The sequence below is a fragment of the Phragmites australis genome, chromosome 18 (genome assembly GCF_958298935.1).
Source record: "Phragmites australis chromosome 18, lpPhrAust1.1, whole genome shotgun sequence".
Taxonomy (NCBI): Eukaryota; Viridiplantae; Streptophyta; class Magnoliopsida; order Poales; family Poaceae; genus Phragmites; species Phragmites australis.
This window is the reverse complement of record NC_084938.1, coordinates 23,406,208-23,418,976: the sequence shown is the minus strand read 5'-3', so window position 1 is coordinate 23,418,976 and position 12,769 is coordinate 23,406,208. Positions and strand designations below refer to the sequence as shown.

Genomic DNA, 12,769 nt, shown 5'->3' with positions numbered 1-12,769 from the left:
GGTTCCTCGTCCCGGCGCGGGGCCCCGCGTGTTCGCGCGGCGAGCTGCTTGGTCAGTTCAACCTTTTGGCTCGCACGAACGTAAGGTTTCCATCCATAGGCGCAGCACGAGTGCGACATTTTTCTATCGGAAGGTCCATGGAACCACTCCGTGTTGTCTCGTTCTTTCACCCCTGCAGTATAAATATGCGCACATGTGCATCGACCTAACTACAGCACAGAGGCACACATCACCAAGTGCGGTAGCCAGGGACAGAAACAGATAGAGAAGTCTTTTTGTAAAGCGAGAGCATCTCATCTCCCAGAGCCTTTGTTTAGCTGCACGAACTCGAGGCTCCAGCTAGCAAGGGATCGAGGTTGGGGATTGTTAATCGGTTGGTGTTTGAGGTTGCAGCCATGTCGCCCGTGCACGTCCCGGAGCTCGGCACCAACGGGTCCCGCCTGACCCTGAACCCTGCGCAGCGAGCGCTCAGTCGCGGCGCGCCGTCGGTGTCCACGCCCAGGTCACCTTCTCCGGCCTACGGGAGCATCGTCACCGTGCTGAGCATCGACGGCGGCGGCGTTCGCGGGATCATCCCCGGCACCATCCTCGGCTTCCTCGAAGAAAAGCTGCAGGTGAGATTATATTGCGAGAGCCCATGCATGCATGAATCCTGCTTGCATGTTGCATGCATGCATGTAAGACATGTGTCTCTTATGCACCGATTCTAAGTCCACGTTCTAACGGGCTGTGTTCTTGTGTCTGTAGGAGCTTGATGGATCGGACGCGAGGATCGCGGACTACTTTGACGTGATCGCCGGGACGAGCACCGGAGGGCTGGTGACCGCCATGCTCACAGCGCCCAACGAGAAGGGCCGCCCGCTCTTCTCCGCCAAGGACATTAACAACTTCTACCTCGAGCACTGCCCCAAGATCTTCCCTGTCGTCAGGTGAGGATTGCAACGTAGTAATTAGTTTGAACCGGCGGGCACAAAATTAAAGCAAAATCCATCGAGTATGTTCATGTGTCGGCGTCAGCTCAACCCAGTAAGTAAACGTTTGACTTGTGCTGTGCAGCGGCGGGCTTCTGGGGTCATTGAAGAGCATTTTGGGGCCAAAGTACAACGGCAAGTACCTCCACTCCATCGTGCGGAAGCTCCTCGGCGAGACGCGGGTCAGCCAGGCGCTCCAGAACATCGTCATCCCCACCTTCGACATCAAGCTCCTCCAGCCCACCGTCTTCTCCAGATACGACGTACGTGCATCGATCGGTGGATGGGCAAACACACGCCCCTAACGCTCGCCGACTGCATGTTTTCCTGCGTCGTACTTACGTGAGTGTGATTCATTGACGCAGGCCAAGAGCGATGTCTCCAAGGACGCTCTGCTGTCCGACGTGTGCATCAGCACCTCCGCCGCGCCGACGTACCTCCCAGGTCACCAGTTCCAGACCATGGACAAGGACGGCAATCCCCGGGCCTTCAACCTCATCGACGGAGGCGTCGCCGCAAACAATCCGGTGAGTGATCGATTGCACTTGGGCATGCGTACGTGCTAGCTTAGCTAGCGACAACAAACAATTGGATCGACACAACGAACACGTAGCTACACACGAAACAAAAAATTCCAGGCAAATGGGCTGTCAGTGTGCAGTGTAGTCAACGGCGTGTAGCACCGCAACATCAGCAAACTGAATATTCAGATAAATTGAATATGGACTGAACTCAATTTACTTGTAGAACAATACGCTACGAGATTAAACAATATTGACTTCTTTTCTCTGAAAATGATCGATGCTAATGTACTTTGCGCGCCCTGTTTGACAAATTTTACAGACGCTGCTGGCGATGACGCACGTGAGCAAGCAGATCCTCCTGGGCAACCAGGACTTCTTCCCGATCAAGCCGGCGGACTACGGCAAGTTCATGGTCCTGTCCCTGGGCACCGGCTCCTCCAAAATCGAGGAAAAGTTCGACGCCGTGCAGTCCAGCAAGTGGGGCGTCCTCGGGTGGCTCTACAACAAGGGCGCCACGCCGCTGATCGACAGCTTCAGCCAGGCCAGCGCCGACCTCGTCGACATCCACGCCTCCGTGTTCTTCCAGGCCCTGCACTGCGACAAGCGGTACCTCCGGATCCAGGACGACGAGCTCAAGGGCGACACGGCGTCCGTCGACGTGTCCACCAAGGAGAACCTGAACCGCCTCGTCGACGTCGGCAAGGGGCTGCTGAAGAAGCCGGTGTGCATGGTGAACGTCGAGACCGGGAAGAACGAGCCTGACCCGCACAGGGGCACCAACGAGGAGGAGCTGGTCCGTTTCGCCCGGATGCTATCCAATGAGCGCCGGGCCAGGCTCCAGAAGAAAGGCGACATCAAACAGTAAACATGGATGGGACGGGAGAATACTTGTGTCAAAAATTTATGCCATAAATACCCTGTATTAATTCCTTCGTTAATTATCATGTTCTTGTGTCCACATTGATGAGTATTTCCGAAGCGTCTATCTCTCTTAAACGCGTGTGAATAAGAGTGGAGCGTGCGCTAGATCCAACGTCCCAGAAGTCAAGTATTTTGAGCCTTAGAAAACAATCAACAGATTAAACATATGCTTTCGTGTTTAAGCCAGATGCGACGATACTTTGGAGGTGAAATTTAGATGATTGTTTCTCTTGCTCCCTTCGGCTGTATCAACAGTATACATGGGCTCATTTGGGCCTAACAAACAGCCCACCTAACATTTACCCTGTAGCAAAAATGTCCTTATTAAATCATGATTATAGCATCGGAGCATTTTTTTTCAAGAGACGACTGTAAGTATTGAAGAATGAAGATCAACTCATCGGATAGTATGGTGATCACAGGGATAGTTGCACTGGAGTATTTTCAAGAAAAAAGAAGATAAGGTTTAACTTACGGATGGTCCGATGTGAATGAAATGAACACCGAATAAATGCATCGGAGTATTTACATACAGAGGCTGCAAAGTCTCAGTGATATTAGTGCCAATAAACTGGTACTTATACATAAAAATGGATATTAGTACCGATTCTTAGTACCTCAACCATAGTTTGGACGTGTGAGGGTAAGAACCTGAACCGGTATCTTTTTAGTGTCGGTTTTTAAGCAACCATCACTAATAGGCTGGCACCTATAACCTATGTTTGTGATAATGATAAGGTTGATGTTAGTAAATTCAACATAAAAAATATATTCATAATATATAATTTTGTCTATTTAAGATAATATTGTTTTATAGATTGTTTAAATTAAAATATCATATTAAAGACTGGATGCGTTGATATCCTAATATATTTATATTTAGAATTAGAGGGAGTACTATATATATTCAGGAACAAAGAGATCTAAGGTATGGAAAAGTAAAACGACTGGTAACCTGCGAATTGACAGCTGTGGTCGTTTACTACTGAGGGAGTACAAGACATATTCCGACAGTGCACGATCAATCGCAGACTCGCAGTATTGAACTACTACCACTACACTACACTGTCTACCGCAACAGGCCAAGCAGCAGAGGGCAACACGTCCTGCAGCACAAATTGACCGTCCTTAATGCCAGAATCAAGGCAGAAACTAACAAAGCGTTGACGTCCTTTTCGTACCCGCGATCTCACATTTGAGAAATTGATAATGTGTACTTCCTCTAGGAAAAATACTCGTCTAACGTCAAACCGGGGACGGACTCCAGAGCTAACATAAAGACGCTATCGTCTTCTCTCTTCTCCTCTTCTCTTCCACTTTTTCTTCTTTTTTTTTCTTTTTTTTTCTCCTCCTCCACCTCTTATTCCAGCGGTTAAGGAGAGCTTGAGCACCCCCCCCCCCGCCCCTAAAGATCCGCTGCTACTGAAGCCCTATCGAGTCGGTCCGTCGTTGATCATTGTATGTGCATGGCTCATGCATCGATCGCGTCCGACCTAAGTGAGCTGTACGGGCCACGGCCACGCACGTCGCTGGATTGATTCGATTCTCCTTGGACGTTGATCGCTTGTACTGATCTTCTGAAATGATATCTCGATCGAACGTCGATTGATCATGGAGCTCAGTGACGACACTTAGGTACGCGATAGTCTACGCGTGCTGCTTTTGCACAGGATCAAAAGCAAGCATGACGCAGTTGTGCAGTGCATAGGGGATGTGCCCATAAGGGTAGAATTTCTTTTGCCCAAGTAAGCAGTGTTCCGTGGCGCCGCCAGCCGACGTGTTACATTGATCAATCGTGCAACAACTTTAGCAAGCAAACACTAGCACGAGCAGCTACAACCTAGCATGCGTACATGGAAGCGCCAAACTACGTACCTAACTTTCGCTAGTAGCACTACTGTACAGTCTTTATGCACCTGTGAAGTTGTTGTAGAGATAGACTGGCATGCAACACGAGGACATTGGTTTGGAGGTCCTTTCGAAGGACCTAGCAGCAGCTCGCTAAACAAACGATGTTTCCTCATGATTGGCATCCTCATTTTAAGGACTTGTTTTTTTCCTTTTGTTCAGGTGACGAACGTACACCGTTGGATCGTGATGATCTAACGCGTCTCGAGTTGTCCTCCACCTCTAGCTCCTCTCGCAACCCCTCGTCTCTCTCTCGTTTCTCTGCAGTGCTAGGCCCCGCGCCATATCCCACTGCCGCCGGCTGCTACTTCACTAACCCGATGGCGCTATTGCCCCCACCTCGACTATTCCCATCCAATTGTCCTTCTCCACCCATGACTAACGACATCTCCATTGCTCGCCGCCCCGCCCAGTGACCGCCACCTCCACTGGGTTGGTCTATCACACTGCGGCCTCCCTCTAAACACAGAGATGAAGGAACCCGCCGGAGAAGAACGCAATGCATATTCGCACGCGTCGACCAAGAGATGTGTTTTCATGCATCTGAAATCTAGGTGTGCCATTTTACAGATGCATGCACGCAACCGATGCAATGCCATGCTAACAAGAAGTTGTTACATACCCCCGAGCCAGCTTCTAGTGAAATCAATGTTCGGTCCCCTGCGTGATGGCGAGGCTAATTATGTATGTTGCATACCCTAAGTTCATGCATTGTTATATATGGTAAGGATTCATAAAGATTCAACTATTATGGTAGGATTAAATTAGAGTATGACGACTAATTGAGATTTGATAGGATTTGTTAGGATTACGATATCATGTTTCTATCTTACCTTAGGAGGCCTCCTGCCCTTAAAGTCTTTTAACTTTATATAAACTGCTCTCGAGGCTAAGTAATACATCGACAACATTAAGTCAATTCCTTACTCTTTCATGGTATCAGTTTAGGTTTTAGCCCTTCTCTAAAACTGTTGCTTTCGCTACGCCGTCCTTAGGGAGATCAATCTCTATGATCTCTGTCGGGGGCTGCGCAACCCGTAGTTAGGATTTGCATCGCCGATCGTGTCAATTGGCCGCCCTACAGAGTCTTTACCCTATCCGCTGATCAGGTTTTCCTCTTTCGATGATCGTCGATTAGCGTTTTTTTCTTTTCGGTTTCTGATCAAAGATCGGTCTGCATCGCCCACTGCCGTCCATTGTCCTAGCGTGCCTCTACTCTGACATCAGCATCGACTCCACCGATAGGTTCCTCATCTCCAACCTTGTGGCAAGGCTGGGCGTGCGACACCCTAGGAACGTCTTCACGCGTTGTTGCCCTGCTGCCCCATCCGCACGCCTCCATGCTGGTTCATCATTGCCACCATGAGTATGCGCGCGATGTTACCAAGAACCGAGGTTGCCATTGTGTCACCCCTTTTGGGCCGTCGTACTACAGCCTATGGTCATTGCCTCCAGACTGTTGCCACACCCTCCTTGGCGTGTCCCTATCTTTAGTAGCTCCCGCCGCTGCTATGCCTTGTGCATGGCCACTACATCGCCCCCTCGAGCCGCATCATTTGTGCACATGGTCTTCATTGCTATTCCCACGTGCAATGACTCTCGAGCTGAGCTGGGCTACCTCTCTTGGCGTAGCTTTCATCGATAGTCGTACACATGTCTGGTCTTCGTCACGCCGATCAGGTCCTTCTCTGCCTACTTCAAGCACAGTCGCTTTGCTTCTCTTGGATAACGGCGTCGCCACTCTAGGCCACTAGTTCTGCTTCACATGTAGTCTCCGTCCACCACAACCTCATCACCAGAGTCGTCGTCTCTTCTCGGACTACACTCTGTCTACTCCAGCAACCGCGGGCCGCACCGGTACTCTACTCCTAGCCACTCAGCGCATCGCAACCATCTTGGAGGCCTTCTCTGCTTGTCCCTCTGACACTGGTGCATGGTTTGTGATATTCCCTTTCTTAGCATGTCCAGTACTAGCAACACCGATGCGTGCCTTCATCCCTAACGTGTTCCTAGGTCTGGTAAACTTGGTGCAACACCTTGTCATCGATGGCCTCGACTGCATCGACTTTGGCATCAATCTCTTCCTCAACAATTTCCTCGATCACGCCACCGTCTTCTTCCATAGCTCATCCTCGCGCCCTCGGCTCCATGGCACCTCCTTGCGCCCATGGCCTCAAGTTTGGCTTCCTCGTCAATGGCAGTCCCAACTATGGCTACCTCGACCACAACTATCTTATGCGTGACATCCTCAACCACGGCTGCATGCCCTCGCTCTTGGCTACATCGACATCGGCACAAAGAGCTATCATCTTCATGAGCACCTCGTTAACTTCCACTCCATTCACAACATCTGTGTTGCATTGGCATTGCCACTGCGACTGCAGGGGGGATGTCACTTTGCTTCCTCTTCAGTCTCACCTTTTGCGATGCTCCCGTATCGACTATGTGGGATGTTAGAATATATGGTAAGGATCCGGAAGGATCTGACTGTTATCGTAAGGTTAGATTAGAGTATCACGACTAACCGAGATTTGATAGAATTTGTTAAGATTACAATCCCATGTTTCCATCTTATCTTAGGAGGCTTCTTAACCCTTCAAGTCTTATAACTCTATATAATTTGCCCTCGAGGCTCAAACAACATATTGATCCCATTAAGCTAATTTCTTACTCTTTCATGCATCATGCTCTCATTGTACATATTTGCTTTTTTTGTACTTGGTTTCTAATTTCAAACTGAAACTTCAAGTTTCAAACGACTTTGATTGCAAAACAAATAAAGTTTCATCCAATTCTTTTACCAAAGTTTAAAATCTTTGATAGCAGATAGTTCATGTAAGTTTCACAAAATCTCATAGAAGTTTACAGGAAGTTCAGAAGTTTATGGAACAAAATTAGCATATTTTAAACAAACTATGCAAAAAAAACCTGATATATTGGCATTTTCTGTTGCAATGATTGCCCGTGACTGCACCTGAGCAAAATAGGCCCAGCATGAACACAGTCCAAAAGCCTTGTAGAGCTGTGCTTGGGCAGCTCCTCCTGAGCCCAAAACAAGCCAGTCTTGGTCTGATCCCGACCAAAACATTCTTCTTCTTTAAAAAATTGACAAGCGACCTGGCCTGGCCAATTTCAGACTAGCTTTTGCAGAACCCACAGACTTATTCGACGGACCTAGGCATATTTTTTTAGGCCTAAAACAAACGGGGATTTTTTTCAGCTTTGCCTGGCCCACAAAATCCTTCGGTCTAACCCAACCAGTATGGTTTGTGTTTGCCCGTACCACCATGGTGGTACACTATTTCAATATATATCTAATACATATCTCTACTACTTAAAAACTTTGTACTGCATCGTATTTTCATACATGGTTTGCTCCCGTCCCTGTTCTGCTCGAATCACGATCCCATTCCCCCCTCCTCATCTCGTGCGCGTCGATAGGTGGGCCTCCAATCTGCGTGACCGCGTCCACCCCCACGCCCGTCCCCACGGCGATCCCCCCCCCACCACGCCCGTCCCCATGGCGTCTCCCCCTCACCCTCGCCCCAGAGCAGCCCTCCACGCCCATCCCTATGGCGTCTCCCCCCCTGCCCCAGAGCAGCCCAGGCTTCTCGCCGCACCACTCGTCGGGTTCCACCACTAGCCATGTCTTCTTAGGTACCGCCTCCTCATCCCTACAGATCGATTAGGGTTTGAGTCGGTGTCAAGGTCCATCCATCTGTCGCGCTGGGAGCGTGGATGGATTTCGAGACTCTCGTGTGTTGTGCTCGTCGATCCCCATTTGGATCCCAGCCGTCCATGAAGTCTCACAATTCGTGTGTGTGGGTTTGTAGGTCGACAGCCATAGCCAATCTGTCGGGAAGCGAGCGTGCACCGACGGTAGGTTGCTCCACCGAGGAAGGTGCAGAAGTGGGGAGGCCGACGCCCGTTGCCGTGCACCCCTCATCGTATGCATCGTGCCACTGCCATGACGACGAGGATGGCGGCCGAGGAGATGAAAAGGGTGTCCACCACTGCCACGACGACTGCCACCATCAAAGAGGCGTCAGAGTCAGCGCCGGCCGCGGGGGTCGAGGTGGGCGAGGGTGTGGCATGCGCTCTACTGAATCCCCAACTCCACAAACCGCATCATCGCTGCCGAGAGGTCCCAGTGTCAGAGGTCCCGATCACTTGCGAAGTTGCGATCGCCTCCGCTGGTGGACTGGCATCAAGGGAGACACACAGACGGGCCCCCTCCATAACTATCCTGCAGCAATTGCAGAGGGAGCAAGCCGCCTACCGACTGCTCTAATCCTGTCCCTGATCTTATCTCAGGTGCTAGGTATTGAATCATATCGACTTCCTTCTATCTCTGCCATTTTAGATTGGTTAAGAACTAATGATTAGGGCTAAACCTTGATGGAGGTCATGCTGCTCGCGAATGGTAGCCCTGGCCTCCTCATACACCTGAGAATGGCGGCCTCCTGCATTGCCCACGACCCTCGACGTCTTGCTGGAGTAGCTACAAGTTCTACAGGCTACCATCCTTGCAGCTGGAAGAAGTGCCGATATGGAATAGAGTAGTTGTGAATACATCACCTGTGAGTTCACTACGTATGCCCCACAAATTTTGCATTTCCGGTTTGATCTCCTCCCATCTGCCTTCTTCGAATTTATTTTCTTCTTGTGATGAATCATTTTATCTATTTTGATTAGAGCAACCTTTTGTCGCTTAGGAACTGTGGTGGCCCAATCGATCTTCATTCAGCCCATGAGGTATTTGATGAAATGTAGCTCAGCCAGTACGGAACCTCAAATCGACATCTCTTGCAATAGATTCTACAGGTATGCATTTGCAACTTAAACGAAGATTTTGCTTGCAACTGAACTCTATATATCTAATTTGTGACAAATATCTATTCATTCTTGTAAAATGAAGCATTGTGTTTTAACGTGTGAGGTATGAAAAGGATTACATAGAAATTTCTGCCTAAGATATTTTAGAAGTGCCATGCATCACCTGCTAATATTATCCTAGAGCACCGATGACATGTCTGCTTTATGTGGGTGAGCTTGGGTGGTTTTTTTAATTATAAGATATGTTGGGGCCTTATAGAACAGTATGTTGATATTTCAATATTTTTTGGCTGTTGTATCTAATTTAGCATTTTTTTTAACACAATACAAAGAACCTGCAGGGTTAGGTTATCACAAGGGCCCACAAGCTGAATAAACTGCACTGCTACAATGCAACACCACTAAGAATGACATTTTGGAATTCTAAGATGGTTGTTCAAGTATCTTTCATGTTGGTTCATTAGTTCAAGAAAAGTTAATAGCATTTCCCTTGCTTCGCTTCCCATGCTCGATTTGTTCCATTCTCAGGATCGATGGAACACAGAAGAGAAGAGGTCTTCGTTTGGTCAGTCTGGGACAGATAAAGATTGTTAAAGTGGACTACTTATTCTGATTCCATTTTGTGATATGATCTGAAAGGGAAGTTAGGAGGAAAATTAGTGGTATACGATTGGGATGGACTTTAGTGTCTAATAATCAAGGAGGTCAAATTAGTAATGCAAGATAGCATGGAACATCAAGTTGTTCCACTGAGTTGATGCCTTGATGGTGATAGAGTAGGCCCCCCTGTTCTTCCCTTCGGGCCTTTGGCTACTGAACGATGAACTAAATGACAGAACACTACTGCACTCCATGCATCATTATCGCCACTGCATTGTTGGACACTTAACCGTGCATGCTGCGTGTTGCACCCGCTGTTTCTGTGAACATAGTGCTCTTTAAGCTGTGGTTGACCATATGTTAGTTGTAGGCTTGCAGAATAATATGAAAAGCTATGTGATAATAGATATTTTTAGAGGTTTCTATAGAGAACCACAGTTCATATAGTTTTAGTGTGGCAGTATGCATTTCCTTTTCTGTTAATTAGCAGGTAAAGTGTCAGAACAAGAGATTTTTTTTCTTAGATATGATTTTATAATGGCTCTAATATTTGTATGCCATCACAAGGCAAGGAGTGTGCTGCCATGCTTGCCATTGCCATTGGCATGGTGGGCACATGTCTTGTGAGACAAAGCCAGTAGCTTGATCGGCTGATCACTCATCCTCACTTTTTTGTTTTTTTTATGCATTGTTGTGAGTGATCATGTCATGTTTTTCCTGCAAAATAGTGAACATGACCTAGCACCATGGAAATATTAGCATTAGTAAATGAAATACGTCAATGTCAACCTGATAGCTGAAAAAGTTAGCTTGTTTGTAAGTTGGGTTTTCTTTTTTCTGGTTTTGGAAATGGAAAGTTGCAAAGAAGTTTGAGCTGGTTCTTTGCTCCAAGCGAATGGAGGCTCCCAAATTTTCAACCAACCATCTACTACTTATGTTGAAGAGAAACAGGTACTACTTTTGCTTCTTCTCACATTCTGATGATTGGACTGAAAATTGAATTGTCATGTCTGATGGTAGTTCACTGTTAATTAAGTGGTTTTGCAAACTTTGGAAGAGATGTCTCGTTGTAAACTGAGACATGACCATGTTATGTATTCTCTGCTTATTAAAATTTTAGCACTTCGATGATTTGATTTCTTTCAGTATGTATGCAATGTCATAGTGGAAATTATTTTTCCTTGGTGGTCAACAATTATATCGGTACATCACTGCCCGTGGTTTCAAATGGTTATATTTTCAATAAATTTCAATAATTTTGCCCCTTGATTTGTATCTCTCTCTCTTTCATGTAGTATGAAACGGCGGAGAGCATGTGCAATATGTGTGCTGCTATATGTTGCTATATCTGCTGTCATATCCATATGACTCTTCAAATCTTGAAGAGTGATACAGTTGGTTGTAAACACAATGAACTGAAATGAGAATTGACTTTCTTTGTAAATCTGTTCGAATGCATATATATCTCCCACCACCGTTGAGCCTCATAATCCAGACATTGCCTTGTTTTTTGGGCATCTTCAAGGTAATTCCTAACTCTGAAGTTTATAGCTTTTGTGCATATGCTTGATGTCATCTTGTGTAATTTTTGTTTCTATTGCAACACACGTGCACCAAACTAGTAATTTACTATAGTTGATATGAATCTGCTACTAGTGAAAATTTTCACCCTAGTGCACGTGCACCCGAATGAAACACTCTAGCGTCACCTCTAGTCATGTCCGCTTGTCCAAAGTTGCACTGGTTGCCATGATCCATACCTGCTGATTATGCCCTTGCTTGCTCCCGCACAGGCCACGACCACCATGACAACTCGCGGTTGCCAAGCCTCTTTGCCACAATCGCCGCCTCATCGGCACTCGCTCATAGCCATACGAATTTGGCTACATGATCTAGGGGAACCGATCGAACATGTGGTATTTCAAGTTTCATATTTCAAGCCATCGATGATAAGATTCTTTGTATTAGAATTTGATTATAGTTAGTGATCAATTAACATATATGTGTCTTGACTGAAGGGACATATCCTTTGGTGAAAAGACTTCAACCCTTTCATTGTGTCCAATGGAGAGAGACATGTCTCTCCAATGACACCCTTCATCATATATATATATATATATATATATATATATGTGTGTGTGTGTGTGTGTGTGTGTGTGTGTGTGTGTGTGTGTGTGTGTGTGTGTGTGTGTGTCTTGACTGAAGGGACATATCCTTTGGTGAAAAGACTTCAACCCTTTCATTGTGTCCAATGGAGAGAGACATGTCTCTCCAATGACACCCTTCATCATATATATATATATATACACACACACACACACACACACACACAATTCATTAAATCAATACAAGAGTTTCATTCTCTACTCTACGTGCTCTCTCTTTACTTTATATTTGCAATATGTTATCAGACATGCTAGTTTCTACCACTAAGCGGCCAGGAGAAACATCAACTAGTGGCACGAAGGCCTTCATCACAGACGGACGATCTACACTGTGCTACGAAAGCAATGCACTCACGCTCTACAAGGCATTCATCGGCATCAACACAGAGAAGAAATCGAGACCGACCATCAAGAATAGAGGTACGAAGGCCATCAAGAACTCATTGATGCCATACCTTGAACCTTGATGGCGTTCCAGACAGTGCTTCTCCTGGTCCTTCCCCTTTGTCATCCTCAACAGGGCCGACCATTCGCTTACCAATGTTGACGTGGATGCCATGGCTTTCGCCACAACTAAGGGTGTCTTCCACACCACGGCTTTTGTCGTGCACACCTTCGTGGATGTTGCACTCTGCACACCAGCCCTCAAGTCGGCGGCTCCTCCACGATGACAGCAACAGTGGACACGACCACCCCTCTGAGTGGCGGTGCCCCTTCCTCACCACGACGACCATGGAGCATTGCCACTGGATCTTTGGATCTATGGAGGCCGAGGTTGCCCTAGCACCACGAACGACTCCCTCCGACTCCTCGGCTGCTCACAAGGCTTGAGCGGTGCCTTGCC

At 47.3% G+C, this 12,769-nt stretch overlaps 1 protein-coding gene across 1 annotated transcript; it reads left to right on the top strand.

The window, feature by feature from the left end:
• The first annotated feature begins 200 nt into the window (after nucleotides 1-200).
• Nucleotides 201-2,453, top strand: LOC133899178 (patatin-like protein 2). Its single transcript, XM_062340142.1, has 5 exons — nucleotides 201-614; nucleotides 748-929; nucleotides 1,057-1,234; nucleotides 1,337-1,498; nucleotides 1,815-2,453. Exons 1-5 carry the CDS (start codon nucleotides 396-398, stop codon nucleotides 2,358-2,360), a joined length of 1,287 nt encoding a protein of 428 aa, XP_062196126.1. The 5' UTR covers nucleotides 201-395; the 3' UTR covers nucleotides 2,361-2,453.
• Nucleotides 2,454-12,769: the final 10,316 nt, after the last annotated feature.

Coding starts and splice junctions, on each gene's coding strand:
- LOC133899178 (XM_062340142.1), top strand. CDS start 396: ATGTCGCCCGTGCACGTCCCGGAGCTCGGCACCAACGGGTCCCGCCTG. Junction 615..747: donor TCCTCGAAGAAAAGCTGCAG/GTGAGATTATAT, acceptor TTGTGTCTGTAG/GAGCTTGATGGATCGGACGC. Junction 1,499..1,814: donor GCGTCGCCGCAAACAATCCG/GTGAGTGATCGA, acceptor CAAATTTTACAG/ACGCTGCTGGCGATGACGCA.